This window comes from Oryx dammah, unplaced genomic scaffold (assembly GCF_014754425.2).
Source record: "Oryx dammah isolate SB20612 unplaced genomic scaffold, SCBI_Odam_1.1 HiC_scaffold_1, whole genome shotgun sequence".
In the NCBI taxonomy this organism is placed as follows: Eukaryota; Metazoa; Chordata; class Mammalia; order Artiodactyla; family Bovidae; genus Oryx; species Oryx dammah.
The window spans coordinates 75077345-75103342 of NW_024070185.1; the positions used below are offsets into that span (position 1 = coordinate 75077345).

Sequence of the window (25998 nt, forward strand, 5' to 3'; positions counted from 1 at the left end):
AGAGTATATTTATAAAAGCAAAATAAGAGAATGAATAACCTAAAATTCAGAATAGCATAGAGAAGGAAGGGAGGTAATTTGGGAGGGTCAGGTTAGGAGACCTGAGAGCATCTAGTACTGTTCTAATTCATAAGCAAAGTTATGGGGTCATGGGTGTTTTTCAACTACTCTTTAAATTACACATATATTGCATATACTCTTATATTTTATTCATTTACAATGATTAAAAGAGAAATAATTCCTGCCTTTTTTAATAGAAGAATTACTGGGTGAAGTATTATACAATCTAAAAGCACTGCTGAATTAAACAGAATAGGTCAGGAATATAATAGATATCCATGCAGAGCCACCTTTTACTAAACTCTCATGTTCTGAGCAATATATAATTGTTTATATTGCCAAGCAGTAGATATATATTTTTTTCACTTAATATTCACCAAGCAGGAATTCTAATGTTATTTTATAGATGAGGATTCTGACATTTAAAGAGGAAAAGTAACCTGTTCAAGGTTACTCAAGTATTAAGTGGAGGAGTAAATACAAATTCAAGGCAGCCTGGTTCCAACATGCTTCTCAGGACCTGCACTACCAACAAGATATGGTCCAGGGCCACCTGCCTGCTCTCGTGGATACCAGGCTGAGCATTTCCAACTGACATGCATTCTACTGGTTCTTCTAGAAAGCATTTTTCAAACTCTAAACATTTTTCATCTTATCAGTGATGAGGCACTCCATCCCCAATGACAGATATTTAGATCTGATTAGACAGCGGTGATGTCTCCATTTTAATCTAGGTCAGAGATCCCCAGACTAGACTTTCTGTGGGCTAAATCCAGATCACTGTCTGGTTTTGCACAGCCCTGGAGCTAGGAATGTTTTTTTTTTTTTTTTTTTTTTTTTTTTTTTACCATTTATAAATGGCCTGAAACGATCAAAGTATAAATTCATGCCCTGTGAAAATTATGTGATGTTCTAATTTCAGTTTCCATCAGTTAAGCTTTTTTTTGAACAAAGACACACCCATTTGCTTGGGTACCATCTGTGGACACTGTCATGTTACGATGGCAAAATGCGTTATTGCAACAGAAACCATGTGTCCTGCAAAGCCTAAGATATTTACTAAATGGCCTAGGATAGAAAAGTTTACTGAACCCTGATCTAGGAACTGAACACAGGAATAGAAAACAACTGAAGCTGTGTCTGTTTCCATACAATGAAGATTTAAAATAGTACCTATCTCTAAGATTTGGTATAAAAATAAACAACAGATATAAAGCCATCAGATTAGTGCCTGGAACACAGCATGCTCCCTCCTTGTCCTCAGAATAGCATTTGTTCCCTTGCTAGCTCTGCACATGACTGAAATCAGAAATCTTTCTTTGGTGGAAGCGTCAGGAATCATGTCAAGATATTTACAATAGAGCAATGACCCCTCTTCAAAATAAAAGTACTCAAATTGGTATCATTTGCATTGGGTTTGACTTAGATCTCCAATGGCTACACACTCAACAGAGTTAATCTAAAAAATCATATACAAGGAAAGGCTACAAATGTTCAGAGAAGGAAAAGGGTTCAAAACCAAAAGGGAAAAAGTAGAGATCTCAACAGCACTAAGAAAATCCTGAGTTCCCCTGACTCATTAAGGAAGCAACCATTTAGTAGGTTTTCAGGAAGACACTAAGCTCAATTAAATATAAATTTGTTTTTCTTTCAAATCTCCCACTGGCCATTTGTTTCTGGCAAAAACTCTGTTTGGTAATGGAAAATAATGATTTTCTATCCTTTAAATCTTGCACCAGGAACTGTTCTACTAAGATTAATAGTGTCTCTAATGAGATATTTAGAGATAAAGACCAGTGTTAAGCTAAATTCTTCTTTGAGAACTAATAATTCTTAAGATATGGTTTTCTAATAAAATAGGCAAGGTCAAGTGATTATGTATTTAGCTATATATCTTCTTTCTGCCTGTCTTGAATACCTTTTTATGGCCAAGAGGAACACTCTCTTATTGATTCTCCTTTAGCATACCACTGCATAGAGTACACGGAGAAGGCAATGGCTCCCCACTCCTGTACTCTTGCCTGGAAAATCCCATGGACGGAGGAGCCTGGTAGGCTGCAGTCCATGGGGTCGCTAGGAGTCAGACATGACTGAGCAACTTCACTTTCACTTTTCACTTTCATGCATTGGAGAAGGAAATGGCAACCCACTCCAGTGTTCTTGCCTGGAGAATCCCAGGGACGGGGGAGCCTGGTGGGCTGCCGTCTCTGGGGTCCCACAGAGTCGGACATGACTGAAGCGACGCAGCAGCAGCAGCATAGAGTACAAAAATGCACAGCATCCCAAGAAGAAATGCAAATTATTAGTGGACCCTAATTGTGGAGTGAGGTGTGACTCTTTCCAGCAATGACTTGGGCCACTTGGAGCACAGTTGGACAGTGAAGGGGGTGGATTTGGCTCCATTTGATCCATTTGGGTCTGCAAGCTTCAGAATTAGGCTCATGGGTATAAGATCAATAGAATGATCTGCTACTGCAAAGTAGAATTCTCAGTGTGCCTTAGCTTAGGTTTTGCTGCAACTGGGCTGCAACTTTAGAGTTTGTTTACCACTGGCTCGAAAGCTTAAGAGTGCTCTTAGAACTTGCCCTTCAGCAGGGCTTGGATTCTTAGCATCCATGAGACTCTGGAGAGCTTGCTATGCTTTATGGCTTTGCTGCCAACTCTCTGAGCTTCAGGAAATCTCCTTTGATGTTCAGTCCCACCCACGGCTCTCTGCACCTCAGGTGATTAGTTTTCTTCCTGTGGTCGTGTCCGCCGCCATGGTCAAGGGATGTTCTGCCCTAAGTCAAGGTCAGCAGTGCCTCAGAGGGGTTTCACTCAGCCTTCCCGCCCTGTCTAGCTTTGGCATACTGCCCCTCTTCACTCAGGGAAGGCCTGGGGTCCAACGATGGTGGGAAAGCACAACTCACTCTGAAGACTCTGGGGTCCCAGACTCCAACTCACACTAGAGATTCTGGGGTCCCAACCAGTCAGGTCAGCCCACTCAGAGTCACTAAAGGCTTGTTAAAGGCTTAGCTTCCTCCCTGACCCCCACCTCTGGCATATTCCTCCTCCTCTCCCTACCACCAGAGATGAAAGCAGCTGCAGGTCTCTGGCCCAGGAAGGACATTCTGGATTTTAGTACACTGAGGTTTCTTTGCATCCTCATGTTCAGATGAGTTTTTAAAATATGACTTTGTAATTTATCTAGCTTACTGATTTTATCTTGGTGTTAGAGGGAGATCAATGCCTCATGCTTTCCACATCCTAACTGGAAGAGAGCCCAGTCTGTCATTTCTCTTTACTTAGGGAAATTATATTCTGTAAAATCTTTGAGGACCATTAGGGACCACATCTATGCGGAGCATTAGACAGAACGCTACAAATATGGGTGACTGCCATGCTCTGGAGGAGGCGGTGGTGATGCTCTGGGGCCAGGCAGGGACAGGACACACAGAAGAGCAGCCACTTAGAGAAACTTCAGGGTACTTTATAGGAACACTCAGGTTTCAGGTCAAGTTCTATTGCTTCATAATTGTATAGCCTTGAATAAGTGAGTTTCTCAGGCTTCTGTTTCCTTATTGGTGAAACAAGGTGGTCACAGACAATCAAACGGAGGAAGAAGAATGTGAATGGGCTGAGCAGGATGGTAGTGACTCAGGGAACAAATGACTCTTTTAAAGGGCACTGCTGCTTAGCTTTGCTGTGGTGTCAGGGCTTTGTGTTAACAAATCCCCCAGGTGCAAGTAAAGCTCGAATTTTATTCCAACTGATTTCCATCTTTCAGAACTATTATTTGGCCTAAAAACATATATCTGTGTCAGATGGTAGTCCAAGGATTATCATTATAAGCCCTGCTTTGGACTCCAATAGTCTCTCCAGTGTCATAATTAGCTGTCAAAATTCTTTGCTTTGGACTAGTGACCTCTTGATATTCAAAGGCTTTGAATGTTAATTATAGCTATGGATGACCAATAAAAAATTCAGAAGCAAATTAGTTGTTGCTTCATGAATATTGTTTTCAGATAGAATCTTTCAAAAACATCAGGTCATGGAGCACGTAGATGATGAAGAGGCTCCAGCTTGTTGGAGAAGCAGCTGAAGATCACTGGGCTAGGTAGGCCATCCAATACTTCTACAGTTTCTGACACACAGTTACTCTTCAACAGATATTTGCTGCAAGAAGGGATGGACAGATATCTGGGTGGATGGATGGATGGATGTATCATGGATGGGTGTGTGGATAGACGAATGGATAAATACACTGTTATAATTTCATCAAAAGTTCAGGAGGGAGGGGGGTTCAGGATGGGGAACACGTGTATACCTGTGGTGGATTCATGTTGATGTATGGCAAAATCAATACAATATTGTAAAGTAATTAACCTCCAATTAAAATAAATAAATTTACATTAAAAAAAGTTCAAAATGTCTTTGATTCTATGCATAATTTAGAACCACATGTCAAGGGTAATCAAAGAGTGTAATAAGTAACGACTGCGTCCAGTTTTTAATACTACTCTTCTGTCCTTCAAAGCTGTGTTGCATTTCCATGACATTGCTTTCTCCCTTCAAGTCACCTTAGTCAGATGTCATCTGTATAAGAAATGTTGCTGGATTGGGTGCACACATCATTTCTCCCCGGCCAAGGAGCCTGCCAGGCTACAGTCCATAGGGTCGCAAGAATTGGACATGACTTAGCGCTAACTTTCTTTCTTTCAAGGCTTTCTAGAAATGTCCCTGACCCTAAGTCACATAATACAAAGATTTAGCTTCTGCAGGAGGAGCATTTGATGCTAAATCATTCCATCTTCCCATTCCTAAGAAGAGTATTACACCAGAGAATGAAAATGGATTTGATAACCTACCAGAGAGAGGGAGAGGGGTGGCAGGGAGAGAGAGAAAGGTAAGGAGAAAGAGAATCAGGGGCAGGGTTAGGGAGGAGGAAGGTAGAGGGAGGAGGAAGGGAGTAAAGGAGATTCTAGGCTTTGGGAATGAGAGCCTTGAGCACGGAAAGGATACAGGGCAAGGGGAAAGAGGGATGACAGAGGAAAAGCGCATTTTAAGAAAGATGGGAGTTGTAAAATAATCTGACATTTCCCCTCTTCCTTTTACAGAGTAAACATTATTCTCAAAACTGTACAAAATAGTTTCCTAAGAGGGCTCTTGTAAACTACTAATTGGAAGCACAGGTAGAGGGTACTTCCATAGCAGGGGACTTATTTCTGGAAAGCTAGACATTTTTGAAATTATAAATCCTTGCCAGGAAGCCAGGGCACATGATTTACACAGAATGTGAGTTCTGGGAAATAAAAAGAGATAACTAGTCTGTTTAAAATACACCCAGTGTCACACACTGTATTAGATCATTATGGGGATGGCTAATCCAATCATTTTTATGCTCTTTAAGGCAAGGAATACACCATCAAACCATCTCACTGCCAATTGAGATTTCTGAATATTTAAAAGCTGATGACTTGTGACTGGAACTGATTCAAAAATCTTGGCTTCTAATGAGAAACCTGATGAACTGGTATTGAGAGGATTAGCTGAGTAGAAACTCCAGGAAAAACTTCAGGGAAGCCGATCAGGGTTCCCGATAGTAAAGTCTTTCTTATTCTTGATCTTCAACCCCCTCCAAGCACCTGCAGGGCTAATGGCAGAGGTAATCCCTCTCATCCCAGATGGTGGGATTAAAGCTGTGGAAAACGGAAACCAAGAGAGTAAAACATAACTGTCACATCCCCAGGGATTGTGGGGGCTTCCAACGTAGTGCTGGTGGTAAAGAACCAGCCTGCCAGCGCAGGAGACATAAGAGACACGGGTTCGATTCCTGGGTTGGGAAGATCCCCTGGAAAAGGAAATGGCAACCCATTCCAGTATTCTTGCCTGGGAAATCCCATGGACAGAGGAGCATGGTGGGCTACAGTCCATGCAGTCGCAAACAGTCGGAAACAACAGCACATACACCCAGCAGGGGTTATGGCAATGGCGTCCTCCAGCCACCAGAGGGCTCTAGAAGGAGGAATATCCTATTTCTAAGCAGTCCTAGTACTCCAGTACTATTTGGAAAATCCCATGGATGGAGGAGCCTGGTAGGCTACAGTCCATGGGGTCACAAAGAGTTGGACACGACCGAGTGACTTCACAGTCACAAGCAGTCCTATTGCTAGAATCTCATCTCTGCATACAAACTCAAAATCTATAAATCATGAGCTTGTTTCTTATACCAAATTTTAAAAACAAATATGGATCTTTTTGCCTTAAAATTATCTGCAGAGTCAGGATTTGTTGTTCAGTCACACAGTCGTGTCTGACTCTTTGTGACCCCATCGACTGCAGCACACCAGGCCTCCCTGTCCTTCACCATCTCCTGGAGCTTGCTCAAACTCATGTCCATTGAGTCGGTGATGCCATCCAACCAGAGTCAGGACAGTGAAGAAAAAATTGATTCTAGATCTGTTCTGAAAAGTCAGTGTTAGTCACTCAGTCGTGTCTGACACTTTGCAACCCCAGGGACTATAGTCTGTCAGTCTGACACTTTGCAACCCTAGGGACTGTCCTCTGTCCATGGAATTCTCCAGGCAAGAATGCTGGACTGGGTAGCCTTTCCCTTCTCCAGGGGATCTTCCTGACCCAGGGATCGAACCCATGTCTCTTGCATTGCAGGCAGATTCTTTACTATCTAAGCCACCAGGGAAGTCAGATGTTTAAAACAGGTCAGTGAACTAGAACCCACGGATCAAATCTGGTCCACAGTCTGTTTTGTCAATAAAGTTTTAGTGAATCACCACTCACTCATTTATGTACTGTCTATGTCACTCTACAGAAGCAGAGTTGAGCGGATGCAGTGGAGACCATACAGCCCAAAGAGCCAAACAAATTCATCCCTGATCTAAAAGAAGCATTTGCCTTCAGCAAGTTTTAGCACTGACATATATTTGAAAATGTGAATGATACATACCTACATTCTCTAGTTCAGAGGACATTAAGAGGCCCAAAGATGTCTTCACAAAAAATCTTTCTAAATAAACCTCTGTCAGCTATATACCTACTAGAATGGCCAAAATCCAGAACACTGAAAACACCAAATGCTGGTAAAGATTGTGGAACAACAAGAACTCATCGCTGGTGGGAATGCAAAATGGTACAGCCAACTTGGAAGACTGTTTGGCAGTTCTTACAAAATTAAATATACTCTTACCATACAATCTAGCGATTATGCTTCCTGATATTTACCCAAAGGAGATGAAAATTTATGCCCACACAAAAGCCTGCTCATGGATGATTATAATAACTTATTCATAATTTCTAAAACTTGAAAGCAACCATATGCTCTAGGTAAAAGGATAAATAAACTGTGGTACATACAACAGAATATTATTCAGCAGTAGAAAGAAGCGAGCTATCAATAGAAAAACAAGCAGGAATTGTAAGCACACAGTGCTTAGTGAAAGAAGCTAATTTGAAAAGGCTGCACACTATAAGGTTTCAACTACATGACATTCTAGAAAAGGCAAAACTATGGAGACAGGTAACAGATCAGTGGTTGCCAGAGGTTAGGGAGGGATGAATAAGGCAGAGCACAGAATATGTTCAGGGCAGTGGAAATTTTCTGTATGATATTATAATAGTGGATATATGTTATTATACTGTTGTCCAAATCCACAGAATGTACAACCTCAAAGGTGAACCCTAAAGTATATGGACTGTGCATAATACCTATAAATCAATGTAGTTTCATCTGTTATAACAAATGTACCACTTTGGTGGGGGATGGACATAGGTATGGGGGAAGTTGTGCAAGTAGAGGGGCAGGGAATATAGAGGAAATCTGTATAATCTCCTCTTAATTCTGAAGTGAAACTAAAACTCTTTTAAAAAGTAAAGTCTATTAAAACAAAAACTCTATTAGTCAATGAGATTGGGAAGGCCATTAAGAGATGTTTGCCAGCTGTTTCCACTTCACACCTTCTGGACGCCTGATAGGACTGCACTTCCTGGCGGTGGTGTTGGGGCTTCCCTGGGGGCTCAGATGGTAAAAGAGCCACCTGCAATGCAGGAGATTCGGGCTCGATCCCTGGGTTGGGAAGATCCTCAGGAGAAGGGAATAGCTACCCACTCCAGTATTCTGGCCTGGAGAACTCCATGGACAGATGAGCCTGGCGGGCTGGTGCGTGGGGCCATGTGACTAGTTCTGGCACAGTGGATGAGCAGAAGTGACATGTATCACTTCCAAGCGAAAGCAGGGATTTCCACAGCTCTCTTTTTCCTGGTAAATCCAAGCTCGTGACTGCCCTAAGTGCCAATGATGAACCAAGTCCCCCAGCTGACCTCTCGTGGGTGTACATCAGAGCAAGAAACAAACGTTTCTTGTTCTAACCCACTGAGCTTTTAGGAGTTGTTTCCTCAGGAAAATCTAGCTTGCCTTGACTGATACAGAGAGGATCAATAATTGCGGCATTACACTTGCAAAACTATGTCTTCTCCCCTCTGTCAGTGCTGTGGCACATTTGAAAAGGCAAAGCTGACCCAGGAACTTCAATCACAAACCTCTTCAACATCTAAAAGAGTCTAAGCACTTAGTCCAAGCAGACTCTTACTAAAATCTTGGCCTTATATTTTCAAGCACCTCAAAATTCTGGAGTCTTTCTCTCTCTCTCTCTCTCTCTTCCCCCTAAAGAACTCTCTTATTAAGGCCTGTCCATCAAGCCACCTTGGGTCCACCTTCAAGTGCTATGTAGCCTCCTAAGAAGGAAAGTTTTCCCTCTCTGATTAGTTTTCTCTCAAGAATCACAACTTTAGTCCTTCAACAGGGAGCATAGGAGGAGAATGATTCTAATCAAGTAAAAAGGCTGGAGAAGGTTGTGAACCTCCAGAGCTAGTACTGTTTATCTGGCAAATCATGGTCCTTTTGCTAGTGTCTGAGAGTCTCTTTTGCCATCTCTTTTGTTTTCTTTCTTGATTTTTTCAGAAAACAGGTATGAGAGGAACATTATTGGGAGGATCCTTCAAACCCCAACAAAGGCCAACTAGAAACCTTTCAGGAAGTTTCCATAACAACAGATCATTGATCATGCTTTATCCCTTTGTTGTGTGGGAGGGTCACAGGTGTGATAACCATGGAGAATAAGATAGTAATACCTTGGTGCAGCCTCACCAAGTCACAGATGGGTCTCTACCATCTATGACTCTTTCCCAGCACTCTCAGGTTTGTAGAGCAGTCCAGCCAAACATCCAGTTTCCACACAAGAATATCAATACTTTCATGACCTGTGCACAAAGGGCTTGCTGATCCCCAGGGTCACCTCCAGTCTCTGCAGCAAGTTTCCAGCCAATTCTAGAAAGCCCCTTCTCTTCTACCTTATCAGCTTGGCTGCTCTTATCTTCTCATCAAACCTGAAATCTCTCTCTGCTGCACTGATGCAGAAGCAAACATATGTCTACTTAAGGAGAAAAAGGAGCAAAGACACACAGGAAAATATCCTGTGAATCTCTCTTTGCAGTATCACATGAGTTCTGGCTGTTTCATCCTCCACACATACAACACTGACTTCTTCACAAGGGCCTTCTGGGCATTACAAATGTGTTGCAACACAGCAAAGCAGTGTTGGCCAAGCCATGGCATTTACTTCTGGGATCTACAAACCATGGCTGACTGCTGACACCCTATATTCTCCAGATGCATGATGACTACTTTCAGGGTTATCAACAAATTCAGGAGCTGGCACAAGGTCTGATCTGCAGCTTTCTGATTACAAAAAGCAATCTGGAATCTTCTTTGATCCACTCATTTACTCATGAAACTCAGTAGGTCACCAAGTCTTGCTTCAACGTCTCTCAAGAACTTCTTTAGTTTTTTCTACTCCTATTCTTGTGAGGTCCCCAGCATGTGTCCTGGATGACAGAGCTAACTGGTTCTCCTACCACAGTCTCCACCCTCACCATGGTGATCACTGCGGAACATCAACATGACTAGCAGGTTGTCTTATGGCTGCTCAGCCCAGGGGATAAGAGCATGGGTGTTAGTGTCAGGTAAGAACAAGGTTCAAGTCTAGACTCTGCTGCTAACAAGTCCTTCACTCCAGGCTGTGCTTTCTTCACCTCAGATGGGGAACAACAGTGGAACCTACCTCGTAGAGTTTGGGAAGACTGAGTGGGGTGATGTATGTTAGGCGCTTAGCATAGTATTTTGGCATCCAGTAAGAGCTCAACAAACATTTATTATCATATGTTCCAAGCATCTGAGGCCCTGCAAATTATGTTCAGAGCAGACTGTTCCACCTCCTTTCACTATTAAGCTGCACAGTGGCTGTGACTCCTTCGTCCCAAGGGTCTCACCCTGTGCTGCTCACATGCTGCTGGTCCACAGCCCTCATGGCAACATTGTGCTCAGCTGTTTCAGTTGCACTGGACTCCTCGTGACCCCATGGACTGCAGCCTGCCAGGCTCCTCTGTCCATGGGATTCTTCAGGTAAGAATACTGGAGTGGGTGCCATGCCCTCATGGGATCTTCCTGACCTAGGGATCGAATTTGTGGTATCTCATGCATCTTCTGCATCACAGGCAGATTCTTTACCACTGAGCTACCCGAGGAAGCCCCATGGCAACATCAGTACTTTACTTTTACCTCCAGCTTGCTAGTCCCTGAAATGGAGAAAGAATAGGCAGACTGTCATATTTTCAACAAAACTTTCATTAGGAGACGATACTCTAAAATTACTCCTGGAAAAGGTACGTTAGTTTCTGAAATCGGTACAATTTCTTGGTGTCTAATCATCTTTATCTCTTAAGAACAAAGGTCTTAATAAAGCAGGAACCATGCTGCCACCTTTAAGGCCCACATGTACAGTCTTCTCAAACTCACCAGAAGGGGGAGTGCCTGCATAAAGCAGGATCTCGGCACTCCCTCTCAAGGGGACAGTTATTTGTTCCAGGGCTCATAATCCAATGACGTTAGTTTTGTGTGTGTGTGTGTGTGTGTGTGTGTAATTACCCGCATCTCAGCACTTGTAGTTCTTCATCCATACTTGTCATATCACAGCCCATGCTTGCTATTATTATCAAAATGAATTTCCTGTGATTTGCAGGAATCTAAGTTCTAGTTACAGACTAGAATACCTGAGTTACCTGGATTTCAAACTGGTGATGATTCCTATCCATGCTTCATTCCTACCTGTTAGCCTATGTATAGTAGAAGTATCACAATACTCAAAAGCCTGGAGCTAGGCCACCTGGATTCAAATCCTGCCTCTATCACTTGCTAGCTGTGTGATCTTTGGTAAAATGTTTCATCTCTCTGCACTTCAGTTCCCTCAACTGTAAAATGGAAGAACCATGGCACCTATTTCCTGGACTACTGCAAAGATTAAATGAATCAATATGTACAAGTACTTAGAATAGTGTCCAATACACAGTAAATAAATACTGTATGTGATTTTGCTCCTTTTAATGGTACTACTCTATAGTTAACAATCATCCTAGAACCTCACAGACAAGGCAAAGAGAAGCAGACACTGATCTGTTATCTTGAAAGCAGCTCAGTAAAGGAAACCTTGCCAATGGATTCTATTTTATTAATTCTTGGGGTCAAAATTTCTGTAAAGACCACCGGACAGGGGAGAGGCAATGCAAAGTTCAAAACAGAAAGGATTACTTAATTATCCTAGATTTCACTTTCAGAAACTCAGGGTAGTCAAAACCCGTCAGAAAATATATGGCTGTAATAATTGCTGATGGTTCATAAACAGCCACCCAGGGGATCCCACATCATTGAGACTGTCACTGATGGGGGACCTTGCCAGTGGCCAGAAATATTGCCCTGCCACCTGAAACAGTCTGCCCCCACATTACAAATATTTTTAGTTCATGACATGATTTCCACATTCCCTGTAGTATGAATACTTTCTCACCTCCATCATTCCTACAAATGTCTACTGCTATTACCTGAGTTCATTTTTATGGATTTCCATTATTTTTCTTTCCAGCTTCTGTGACTGCTTGGGGAAAATCTCAAATTCACTGATGTAATTCTCAGGATGCTCATCAGGATCGTAATCACCAAGCTCAGCTGTAACCAATAAAAAATAAACAGAAAGGTTAAAAACAACAAAAACAGGATATACATGGAATGGCTCCTGCCACCCAAAGGAAGAGAGTGGAACAAGCTCATGAAATAAAATGTGTTTGTCTCTATGGAAAGACTACAGCCTGAGTGTCTAGAAGGTCATATTCTAGTTTAGATTTAGCTGTGTGATCTTGGACACTTGTTGAATGAACTCTCTGAGTCTCATTTTCTTCAACTATACATAAAAGAATTTATGTATATATATAAAGAATTTAAATTGTTGTTTCTCAGTGGGGCACTATTGGCATTTGGGGAAATAAACAATTCTTTATTGTTTCAGACCTTCCAAGGTATGGTAAGACATTGAACACTCCCACCCTTCAGGTTCTAGGTGGTGGTAGCACACCCACTATTGTGAAATGCCTCACAATATTTCCCAGTGTTCCCCATGACTATTTGGAACCCACTGAGTATTCCTCAAGCCTCCTTTCACAGTTCATCTTCTCTGAGTTGAAGAATTCCTTTACTGGAGCTGTTTACTCTGAGATTTGTGCAGGTGTGGCCCTTTCAATGAAAAAAAATCAAAACATAAAGGACTCAAGAGGATTTATTTATTTAAAAATAAATGGATTGCTCTTCAAATTAAAGAATGTGTGTCTAAGTATGGCTGCGCATCCCAGATTAAGGTTGCTGGGTTCTAATACAGGGTTCCTGCAGAGGGTCTCTAAGGGTAAAAAGAAATGCCTGCACATTTCTGAGCCCCCAGAAGGTCTATGAGAAGATGGACTAAGGATGAGCATTGACCACAGCCTGAAGCAGCAAAGGGGCTGTTCTTGCAATGGGAATACATTCTACTGACTCCACAAGCTTTCTAAGAAAAACGAGTCAGAAGGGGCAAGTATCTCAGGCAGAAATAGCCCAGGAAAGTAAATTAAAGGTGGTGGGAAAACTGTATTGGAGGAACTTGATCATCAACATGACTTTGAAGTAGATAGAAATCAATATGCCTTGAGCACATCTGCAAAATCACATCCAACTCTGTAATTTGCATATACTGTCCCTGTACTGTTGAATCATCTAATGATGGTAAAAGGACAAAACTGAGAGGAAAGCAAAGCTCTTTAAAGCTTCTCAACAGAGTTCAAATTACAGTACAACCTAAAAGTACACTACATGAGGAAGGACTTTCAAAATAAGATCCCAAATGTCATCAGCCACAGAGGGGAAATTAATTTGATCATATCAATATTAAAATATTTCACTAATACAGTCAAAATCATAAGTTGAAATAACATATTTGAAAAATAGAAATCTGACAAAGGCTAATATCTAGAATAAAGAAAAAGAAATTCCTAAAATCTATAAGTAAATGGGGAGGAATTCCAATACAAAAAGGTGAAGGAATGTCAACAGCCAATTCACAGAAGGGGAAACCCAAAGAGCTCATGTATGGAGAGCTGCTCAAACTCATCAATGCTGAGGGCATGCAAACCAAAACTCGAAGATGTCACTTTATACCTATAAGATTAACAAAAAGTTTAGTAAGTTGGATGATTCTATGTGTTGGCAGGAACATGAAGAAATAGAAGTGCTTATGACATATTTGAAGATTCTTGATGCAGGCAGCTCTTCTAGAGAGCAAGCTGAGAGTATTTTGTCTAATCTTACAACCCAGCAAGCCAATTTCTGGGCATATATTCTAGAAAAACTCTAGGTGCAACAAAAGATATGGGGCAACTTGGATGTTCATTACTGCTGGGAACAGTAAATAGCACAAGGGCAATGTTCCCCACTGGACTCTCTGCAGCAATTAAAAGCAACAAAATAGAACTATACCCAGAAACGTGAGTAGATTCCCCAAACAGTGTTCTGAGCATAAAAAGGAAGGGTTAAATATAGCCCTATTTAATTTATGAAACTGAAGAATATATACACACAAAACAATACTAATCATTTTATAAGGATGTATGTCAAGTCAATGGTATACAAGAATCCAGTTGTTGCCTTTAGGAATGAAAATAAAGAATAATGAAAAAAAGGAAACTCAACCAATAGGTGGGCCAAGGGGACCAGGGATGAAAGTGAGCCATCAACTAGTGATTAACTCAATCTAATCTTCAAAAAAAAAAACCACTCATAACACACCGACACATACAAACACACACACGTACACATGACCCCTGTGAGCTGGCTATGGACCCAAAAATGTAGGAAATGGTATAACTCAGAGCCTACTTTTCGATAGGGAATGGATCACTGATAGTAAACTATGCCACATCCAATGGAAATGTCAGCTTTCACAGTGGTTAGCACTGTTTGTGCTTATGTTGTTTTGTGTTGCGTTTGTATTGATCATGGTGGGTACTTCTTTCAGAAAAACTTGTGAGATACAATGGCCTTGTACTGCCAAACACAGCAAATAAGTAGCCTGGCAAATGCCAGCAAACTAAGAGAAGGAACACCATGGAACCTGCACAGGGTTGCTGACAAGGTAAATGTCAACATATGCCCCATCACTTGCCCTGCTTTCTTGTTCTTTGAAGCTTATCTTTAACTTTGACTTCACCTGAAGCAAAAGCTTATGAATGATTAAGCTCATTTAAAATTCTGTTTTCCATCCCAAGAGGAGTTGGGTAAGCAGCATGCGATTCTCTCCGGCACATGGTATTGAGGGCAAAGTTACAACAAATAACATAGCACATGGGCCGGCATGTGAGAATGTAAAATTAAATTAAAATAAAAGAGAATTTAATTGTCAGCAAAATCCAAAGAGCTGAAGTCAAATGGTGAGTGTGGTCAGATGATGGCAAAATCAGTATTGACTGTAAAGGGCACACATGGCAGCAGCATTTCCCTTCTTTGGGGAGAGTTTGTTGCAAAAGAACTTGAGATACAAGACATTACAGCTCCAGGGTCAACTTCTGCAGAAGACTGCCCTCACCACACTTGCTTGAAGAGGGGCCTCATGGGATCACAGTGGGGACCCCCTGTGTCCCTCCATGTAGACACTGAGACACCATCAAAACTTCCTGTTTACCTGTCTGCCCCTACCCCCCAAAGGGACTTCACATAACAATGCCTGCCACCTAGGAGTGTCTAATAAATGTTTGGAGAACACATGGATGAGGGAGTAAACTCTTTCCCAGGTACAGAGATAGAGCATTCTCTGGTGCAATTTATGCAAGTGCCCTGGTTCAATTAACATAGTGGAGAATTTACTATGTGCCAGACACAGGGGTACTGCAGTGAAAAAGACTTCCAGAGTCCCACTTCCATGCAATTTAGATTCTACATAAGAAGCGATGCATAATATGCCCCCAACCAACTTAACAAGATAATTTCAGATATAAGTGCTTATTAAAAGACAACAAAACAGAGACACTAAAAAGAATAATGTGCATAGAGAGGCTCCTTTAATAGTCCAGAAGACTTCTTAGAGGAAGTGACATCTAACAGAGTTCTGAATAGCTAGAAGGAGCCACAGACCCACAGGGATTGGACATACCAGGAGTAGGAGATAATATCAGTAATCCTGACATGTTACTGTTTTACAGAAGGAACAGGAAAATATGTGTACCAAGAAAGGCCAAAAATAGATCCCTAGGGCTTTGTGTGTTTGTTTTGCAATTTTCATTATGAAAGCAATGCAAAGCATGCATTGAAAATATTCACATTCAATGTGTACAGGTACCAAAACTCTGGGTGGCTGCCTGTTTTATATACTCAGAACATTCTGAAAGCTTAAAACATGCTCCTTCAAAGAATGTTAGCAAACAAGATGCCAATAAAAAGTCACATGTCCTCGGCTTTCTAATCCTTTACTCCACATTTCCTATCACTCTGAAAGCATAAGCAGTTCTGACAAAGCAGATCTTTATCTGCATTTGCAATGATCTCCAAGGCTGCTATAATAACTCCCCTAACCACAGAGAGTTTTATGAATCCAGCTTTTACTGGATTTGCTACAAATGGCCCGTGGACACCACTGCGTTTTAGAGCTAAAAGGCTTCTTTGAGGTCTGCCAGTTCATTTCCAACTCTACTCTCCAGACAGCATCTGTGAGTGTGGCCAGTGATAATAGCAATGAGGGATGAAATGGGACCCTGATCATCTGGATGGGGGCTTTGTGGTTTTATCTCAAACATAAAACAGGATGGAGAGTTTCCCATCACAGATCCATATTGAGCTTGCCCTTGGAGAATGGACCATGATTCACTAATGCTTAAATGCGTTCTGAAACGCTCATAGGCTAGACTGCTGCTCAGATTAGTATTGATTTGCTTTTCCTTTATGGAAGACAGTGCACCCTAACCAGGAATTTGCAGTCTTCACAGGAAAAAAGAACCATGAGGTTTGAACATTCTTTAGCTCTGTGTATGAGAGGCAGCTTTCAGAAGCACACACTCCACCTTGGAGTAGATGGAAGGACTAAATCTCACCAGGGCATCACTGTCATCTTGATTTTTAACTTGAATATCTCCAAGGGTTTTAACAAAACCTGCTGAGCAGCACTATGTTGCTCCCAGAGGAAGGGGAAAAGCCACACAGATAGACTTCAGATTTCTCAAAGAGTGCACACACCCAGAAACAGGGTCCTAGGAACCATTTCACAGCACAGAGCATCCCCTGGGGACAGTGGTGAGTGACAGTGAAACCCCAGGAAAATGATGGGGGTTTCTCTTAAGCTGTGAATGAAGCTTGGAATTGTGATCAGACAGGTGACTATCATGAACCACTTATGACCCCATCATAAGCTCCTTCATTATTTCAGATCCTTTATAAGGGTGACATGCTCACTTGGTACTCTCTCTCTCTCACCCTCTTCTCTCCTTCCTTCTTTCCTTCCCTTCTTCTCTCTCTCCATCCCTCCTCTCTTCTCCTAATTCCCTTCCCCACCCTCCCCTTTTCTCATAAATGTGTCATCAGCATCCAAGCTACAAATGACTGGAACACCTGAGTCCCTCCAAACAGGCCCAGCTGCCTCCCAGCAAGCCCAGGAGAACAGAACATCTGAGTCATTCTCCACTTGTGTCCTGAGCCCTTCCCCATGGCAATGCATTGCCTTGGGTCCTGGAGACTGCTTTCCCTCCAGCAACTTTTTCTTATAAGTAGAAACATATGAAAACCAATCTTGGGTCCTAAGTGTTTGCCACTTCCCACTAAGGGTTTGTTACTTCCCTCGGGGGCCTATTCAACCCTGAGACTTAGGTCTCATGAAATAATGCAGCCGTGAAGAAGGTATGACCACCTCTTTCAATATGTGAAGAAATTAAAGCTTAAAGAGTTTAAATCACTTGACTGTGGTAAAATAACCAGGAAATGGGAATTCAGGCTCAAACTGAGAAATGACAGACTGTGAGCCTGGGGTTCTCCTCACCACGCTATGTGACTGTTGTAAAGGTGAAGAATTAGATATGGTACACATATATACACATACTACACGTGTGGATATACCTGTATAAATGCCTTGACATTTCATCAAGGCATTCATCAAAGGTTTGAAATGACACCTGTTTGACACCTGCCTTCCTGGACACAGATCGCCCACTCAATATACCCAGCATGCCCCACACTTGGTGTTTGGAGCTCAGGGCATAGAAGATCCCATAATCCTTCAGAGCTTCTTATAAGGTCATGCATTCCATCCCCTTCGAAACAGAGACTCTGAGCTCTCCCTTGGGGCCTTGAGGACTCTGTTCATGCAGAGGCCCCTGGGATCACAACAGCCCATCTTCCACCAGGACCCCAGGGGCTTGGGAGGTAATGAGGGGGGGCTCCACTGCTGACCACCCAGCCCTGACTGGCCTCCAACCATGGCACAGACAGGATGAGTACAGGCTGGGGAGGAGAGAGGCTCTGAACAGCTGAAGCTCTGCTGTCCCATACAACAGTGGGGATTGGCAGCTGGGCCCACACTTACCTTGAACGATACAGGCACCCAGGTAGGCAGCATCTGAAAAGGAGCAGAGCAGTCGACCATGGAAAATATCTCTTTTAATTTGCAGGTACAAAAGGTACCTGCAATGAAAAAGGAGAAAGAGTTGCCATAAGTTTTGGCTGAGGCCTGGAAGCAGCAGAAGGATTGTTTATGTTTCATCCATCTAGGTCACCAGAACCCTACCTGCGCTGCTTGGACGGCAAGCAGAGGAAAACTGGGAGGGGCCCCCAGAGTTCAGAAAACCTGAAGTGTCTGCAGCCACTTCCAAGAGAGACGGGGAGGACAGAGGAGAGCCACGGGGCCTAGCAGCCACTGTCCCTGGGAGAAAAGTCCCACACAATGGCAACCACAGCCGCCCTCACCCCCACCAGCACCTCAGGTACAGGCTGCCCAAGCTCTTGGTGGAATGAGGAGTCAGGAAACACACTCAGTCTTACAGAAACTAGTCCCAGTCAATCAACCTCAAAAAGACGTGGTTATAAGGCCAGGAAGCCAGCTTATTCTCAGTGAGAGCTGTCATTTGTTTAGTTTCCTTTCCTGCCATCTTCTCCAGGTCAGACAAACCTGATTCTGAGTGACAGGGGCTGGGGTGAGGGGTCAAGGAGCAGAGGACAGAGGGTGCTGGCTCCCGTGGAAGGGTCAGCATTGTGCAGCTCCAGCATTGCAGAGACTCATTGAGAGGTAAAATCCTTTGAATGTTAATGTTGCAGCAAACTCTATTTTTGAAAACACTGTAGTGCCAAACAAAAAAAATATGCCTGGCCTGATTCAGCTGGGGATGGGTGGGGGGCGGGGTGTCAGCTTGTCACTCCTAGCTCAGATCATCTCACCGCTGTCCCCTCTGTTCCTCCACACCAATCATGCCCTCTTCAGATCTCCTATTTCTTAGCTGGATTGATTCCTTCATTGAAGGGTCAGGCCTAGGGTCCTTATCTCTGACTAAAGTAACTTTATAGACACGTGCAGATTCTTTCTGCTTATTTTACAGTTTAAGTCGCAGAGACCAATCTTTTTCTTTTTTTCCCCAGGTTCCTGAGGCCAGGTGGGCGCAGCACCCCATCAGGCCCAGTCACTACCTCCAGAGCTCAAATAATCTCGGTTTTTCCTCCCTGCCATGTGTTTTGGCTGCTGCCACCCCCAGAGCCCTGGGATGTGCCATTTCTGGACACTGGTTCCCTGAAAGCGCACTAGATTCCCTGAAGAGTTCAGTGGCTCCCTGGTGGTCCTTCTGATGAATCTATGTCACACCTGCTTTAGGCTGAGACTGTGCTAGGCACTGGGGACACAGTGGAAGCTCAAATGACACTCTTTGTCCCCAGCTTTCTATGGAATTTTGTGCAGGACATAAAGCTAGTCCCTAATAAATTTCCTGTCTGGGTTAGTGTGCATTTTGTCAAAGAAACAGTATTACACTTGGTCGTCAAGGACCCAGAGCATCTCCATAAGCTGACACCTTTCACACTTTAGTGAGCATGAGAGTTACCCAGAGATCCTGTTAGAATGTGGATTCTGGTTCAGTAGGTCTGGGTGGGGCCCAGGAGTCCAGATTTCTAATAAGCTCCCTGGTGATGCTGAGCTGCAGGTGTATGGCCCACACTTGAGTCATGAGGTTCTAAACCAGAGATCCTCAGCCTGACTGCACATTAGAATCACCTGGGGGAGCTTTTAAACAACAACATGGACCCTACCTGAGACCCAATTAATTTGAAATCTGAGTCCTCACCAAAATGTGTACACGAGTGTTCATAGTCGATTCTTCATCATAGCGAAGCTGAATGCCCATCAACTGATGAAAGGATAAAGAAAAGTGGTATATCCATACAATGGAATATTATTGAGCCATAAAAGGAAGTACCTACTGATTCCTGCTACAACAGGGATGAAACTTGAAAACATTAAGCTAAGTGAAAAGTCAGACATAAAAGGTGTATGGACCACATATTGTATGATTCCATTTGTATAAAATTTTCACAATAGACCAATCTACAGAGACAGAAACGCAGCTTCATAACTGCCAGGGGCCGAGGGGAGGGGAGAATGGGAAGGACTGCTTGAGTACTTGGGTTGCTGCTGGGGTGATAAAAATGTTCTGGAAGGGGATCACAGTGATGGTGACACAACTCTGGGAACATACCAACCCCCCTGAACTGTATGCTCTAATGTCTACCTAAGGGAACTAACACTTTTGAAAATCCACTACTTTTGGAGTAGTGATTCTTGGAGGAGGGCATGGCAACCCACTCCAATAGTCTTGCCTAGAGAATCCCCATGGACAGAGGACCTGGTGGGCTGTAGTCCATGGGGTTGCAAAGAGCTGGACATGACTGAGTCACTAAGCACAGCACAGCACAGCACAAGTTCAAGTTCAGTTGCTCAGTCGTGTCCGACTCTTTGCGACCCCATGAATCGCAGCACGCCAGGCCTCCCTGTCCATCACCAACTCCCGGAGTTCACTCAGACGCACGTCCATCGAGTCAGTGATGCCATCCAGCCATCTCATCCTCTGCCATCCCCTTCTCCTCCTGCCCCTAGTCCCTCCCAGCATCAGAGTCTTTTCCAATGAATCAACTCTTCACATGAGGTAGCCAAAGTACTGGAGCTCCAGCTTCAGCATCATTTCCTCCAAAGAAATCCCAGGGCTGATCTCCTTGCAGTCCAAGGGACTCTCAAGAGTCTTCTCCAACACCACAGTTCAAAGGCATCAATTCGGCGCTCAGCTTTCTTCACAGTCCAACTCTCACATCCATACATGACCACTGGAAAAACCATAGCCTTGACTAGACAGACCTTTGCTGGCAAAGTAATGTCTCTGCTTTTGAATATGCTATCTAGGTTGGTCATAACTTCTCGTGGTTCTTAAATTTTAACATGCTTTACAATTACCTGCAAAGTCACTTCAGTTGTGTCTGACTCTTTGAGACCCTGTGGACCATAGCTTGCCAAGCTCCTCTGTTCATGGGATTCTCCATGTAAGAACACTGGACTGGGTTTCCATTTCCTTCTCCAACAATTACCTGGAGTGCTTATGAAAATACAGATTGCAGGACCCCATCCCAGGCCTGGGGCAGAGACCAAGTTCCCAGGTGACGCTGTTGCTGTTAATCCAGTGACCTGACTTTGAGGACCAAGGCCCCTGACTATTCAGAATACCAGGGTCATACAAATACTTGAGATGATGAAATCTTTCTTAAAGATTTTAAACTACCAGGCTGAATGCCATCAAGTTTCTTTGCTACATGCTGAATGTATGCATTAAACAAAAAGCATTCCTTTCCACGTTTTGGTGAGTTTAGCAGTGAAAAATGGTTTCAAATAAATATTCACTCATAAATGAGAGGTTTGGGTTCTGATTCCATAACTCAGATATTGAGTCTGATGAAAGCTTCCTGAGAAAGAAAATCAGCTTTCACAACAGCTGAGATTGGGTCCTTGCTCAAATTAGCAAACTCTAGAAATAATCATGGATTATTATGGGTTCCACATAATCCACTGAGCCTTGCAAATGGCTTCAGGTTCAGATACTCATTTTTTAATGTAACAGTCACCACAAAACAACAATAATAACGCATTTACATTTAGTCTCACCCCTCCCTGAATGAAAGAATTAAGCAATGAAAACACAAGAGGATTGGGGTCACACATTATTATGTCACCATTAATGATATACTTCTCCATCTAATATGAATTTAAAGATGGTTCTTACCAAAAAATTTTAAAGCAATATGCTTTTATTACATTCAATTGTATATAGCATTTACTTAAGCCCTAGAAATCCAAAAGATTGTAAGGTGACTGTGTAAATGGAGAGATAAAAAGGTTAGAAAATTATTTCAAATGTCCTTCTTGGTGAGTATTCTTATTGTTTTGCTCTTTTAAAACTGCTTCTCTTTCTCAGTGTTTATTTACACCTAAGCCTGGTCGTACATGTGATCTTAGCTTCTCATTTATTAAATTCTTCTTAAATTTTAGATTAACTTATGATAAAATAACTTATCAAACAAGAAAAACTAAACTCTTTCAAGATGATAGGGTTTAAACATAAGTATCTGAGTCATTCCACAGTTTGCAGATTCCTTTCAAATTCTAAGGACAGTGTTAACTCAGAAAAGCCCATTTCTACCTGTGCAAGGACACAGTATTATCTTAATTTCCATCAGAGACATAAAAATGTTCCACTATTAATACCTTAGCTATTCAGACAAAAGTAGGAAAATGCTAGCAAATTTAACTAAGAGGTATTAACTGGAGTTAGTAACTAAAACTTTGTACCCTTTTACTTTCAAAAGGGGCTTTTCTCAACATCAACAACAAAAAAAATACATCCCTAATTTATATTGTGATACATATTCAATTTTTATCCTCCAGAAAAGATTTTAAAGAAAACAAGTGACAAAAGTGAGCCATTTTGGCCCCCTGATAAAATCATTCCTGGCATGAGTATTTGATTTGATCTTCCTAATTACACTGTTAGCACCCAGAGGGCAGGACAAATATCTTCAAATATGTCTCTCTCTCTATTTATGTAAGTAGCTCATACAGCCCTTGCAGATAGCAGAACTGAGGAAGAACTTAACAAATAAATGATTAAAATTTTCAAGCCAAAAGCAGGCTGAAGCCACATACAATTTGATTCTATTTGCATGAAATGTCCAAAACATGTAAATACATAGAGACAGAAAGCAGATGAGTGGTTTCCTGGGCCAGGGGGATGAGAGAGTGAGTAGTAACTGCTCGTGGGTATGAGCTTTCTGGGGGTCAGGGGGATGATGACATGCTCTGGAACTAGATAATGGTGATGGTTGCCCAACCATGGTGAATGTGCTTAGTGGCACTGAATTGTGCACTTTGAAACAACGAAAAATAATTTGTTACATGAATTTTATCTTAATTTTTTAAAAAGACAGGCCAGATTGCAAAATGCCAAGCACCACTTACAATGTCCATCATCTCCTTTCCCCTGCATACCCTGCCCCACCCCCAAGCACAAACCTCCACCAATGGCTTTGCACAAATTACTAATAGAGAAAGGCTCCCTTCCAACGTCACCCTTTGCCAGTATGGTGGAGCCTGACTGGCCCCTCATGGATAATAAGATAACACAACCCCCAAGAACCCTACATGTGCCTCTGCACACAATGATCAGGGCCAACTGCCTTTGCTTCTCTTCTGCATTTGGACCCACACAGATTATTCTGGGAAGACTAGAGGGAACAACTTTTTACACGCATCAAAGCAAAGCCTCATTAAGAACTAAGCATCAAATCAAAGCCTCATTAAGAACTAAGCACTAAGAGCATGGGCTCTTCTTATCCACCGAGTTGGCCCTCCTGGGACTCCGCTCAGTGGCACTGCCCCGGCTGCTTGTGGAACCTCAGGAAGGTAGACTATTTGCATGTGGCCGCGGCAGAAAGGGACAAGAAGTGGGGGAGGCCCAAGAACTAGAAAATACAAATAGCTGGGCTGAGAACACTCTACAAGGAGAGGGTAGCTGGCTCCACGCTTGGTCATTTAGCAAGTGGAATGTGGAATGACAAACATTCCATTCTGTCAAGGCATCTTTTCCCTTCCAGAAAATCTTAGATCCCCAAGATAAGTCCTAGGGGCTGCACTAGCTATGAATTTGCCCATATCCTAAAGACAGTCATCTTCTGTTTATTTTTAGCAACCCACCGTCAGATGTTTTCAGGGAGCAGCTCCTCCTTATACCCACTGCTTTTTTGCACAGTTAATTACACTCCTAATGACAACGGTTTGAAAAATCCCAAGACAATTAAGTGTAAGAGAAACAATTCCAAGCCAAATACTGAGCTGAAGTGCCTGCTTGGTGGAGATGCTCTGCTCTAGGAGGAAGACTCAGCAGCCCTGGCTTTGGTTCATGGGGCACGTTAAACATACAAACAAACAAACAAAATACCTGGTGAGCTCTTCTTTAATCTTCAAGGGTTCATGTGGGTAGAATTTCACTCTAAAGCACATGGTGTATGGTGGATGAGCTGAAACATCATAAAGAAACAGCATGAGAAAAGCAGCTAAGACCATGAGCTCAAACACACACAGGCGAGTCAGCCATGCAGCCTTCCATCGAGCCTGGGGGGAGCGGGAGGAGGATTTTCTGAAAGAAGAAGAAACAAAGCAACAGTGACCACAAAACTCAATGGAAATGCTTGACAAGACACCTAAAGCAAACTAGGATACGGGCAACCTGGTCAGTCAGTACAGCTTTCCATGTCACGGCTCCTTCCTTCTCTCCAGGCCACAGCTTCAAATAACATTTTCTCTTCCACTTCTTTCCACTCTCTTCTGACACATACATTGTTCGTAAGTACCACTCAGGATTTTGGCCTAGTGAAATATTTTTTTTAGCCTGTGAGATGGAAAAATGTCACCATACATGACTAGTTTTCCCAAAGTGATAGTGCCTTTGAACTAAAATCAAGATTCTTAAAATGCAGTCTGCTATGTACAGATCCTACTCTGTATAATTTTCACTATTATTTTAGTGTTATCTATCAATGAGGCAGTCGCTTGCATGAAAAGAAACACTTTTATAACTTCTTGCTTTGTCTGAATCAAGATGGCTATATGTAGACTGAAATTCTGGTTGAGGTTTATTGATTCTGGAATGTACTAATTGCATTAAAACATCCAGAACTCAATAAGCTCCCAAGGGGATTCTATAGGATTTCTGATACCTTTAATTATAAGACCACTGTTGACTTGCAATATTAACCTAATAAATGCACACAAGTATCATAAGATACATTTAGATTTCAGTTAATATACGAAATGAGCATCTTAAAATCAAAGAAGTACGATGGTTAGTATTATTATTTCTATGGACCTGACATTATTATTTGTCTCTGAATCATTATGATGCCTGAGATCACCTCTGAGTTTACATCCAAATGTGACTATGAAACAGCACTCTCTTCTGTCTCAAATCTTCTTTCATAATAAGCAGGGGTTAAATCACCTGTCAATTCTATAACGTCTGGGACTATTCTGTATGTAGACAAATTCTTTATGTAGAAAGGACTATCAGTATCAAAAATGAATGTATAATGAGGATAATTTAATCTGGAAAATAATTATTTAAAACAGTTTGAAAGAAAGCATCCAAATCCCAGGAAAACATAGCAGCATTTTGCTAGGTATCTCCCCAAAGAAAAACTGATTAAAAATACACACGCATACACACAGGTGTCAGAACCCTTTACTCAATGCTCCACTTCTCCACCAGAAACTAGCAAATTTCTCAACTGAGTTGTTTGATTTGACTTAACTGTTTCTTAATTGACCGTGTGTTCCCTACATTTAAGAACGCCAGTCTAGGTTCGATACAGGATACAGGATGCTTGGGGCTGGTGCACTGGGATGACCCAGAGAGATGATATGGGGAGGGTGGTGGGAGGGGGGTTCAGGATTGGGAACTCATGTACACCCGTGGCGGATTCATGTCAATGTATGGCAAAACCAATACAGTATTGTAAAGTAAAAAAATAATAATAATGATAAATAAAATAAATAAAAAGAAAGGGAGCATTTTTCTGGAGCACTAGGGGAAAATGTACACCTCTTATACAGCAAAAAATGAAGAAAAACACAAATGGAAACTCAGTTTTGATACAAAATATTTTATCTTTACATGTTCCCCAGTTTTTTTTCAATTTATTTAAATCATCATCTCTAAAAAATGAAAACTAATAGTGTTTTTAATGATAAAATATGTCCTTAATAGAAAGATTGAGGCAGTTGTTATACAAGCAACAGAACAAAAAAGAAAACAGCATTTAAAAAAGGCTTTTTCTCTTTTCTTTCTTCCTCCTTTTATTAAAGTCCTCAAAATTAATACATGTTTAAGCACAACCAATGAAGCTAGACAGACAGATGATAGAGAAATGAAAGACAGATAGATAGATGGATACTGATAGAGAGACAGATGAGCCTTCCCCTT

At 42.1% G+C, this 25998-nt stretch overlaps 1 protein-coding gene across 2 annotated transcripts in view; it reads right to left on the reverse strand.

Moving 5' to 3' along the window:
- The window catches only part of FRMD3 (FERM domain containing 3), a 345545-nt gene that overhangs the window by 104501 nt on the left and 215046 nt on the right, over positions 1 to 25998 (reverse strand). For both annotated transcript variants that reach the window (XM_040244433.1, XM_040244429.1), the window contains exons 4-6: positions 23959 to 24037; positions 18027 to 18124; positions 11986 to 12109 (exon numbers count right to left, since the gene is read on the reverse strand). In XM_040244433.1, coding sequence (XP_040100367.1) covers positions 11986 to 12109; positions 18027 to 18124; positions 23959 to 24037 — 301 coding nt within the window. The remainder of the gene's footprint in view (positions 1 to 11985; positions 12110 to 18026; positions 18125 to 23958; positions 24038 to 25998) is intronic.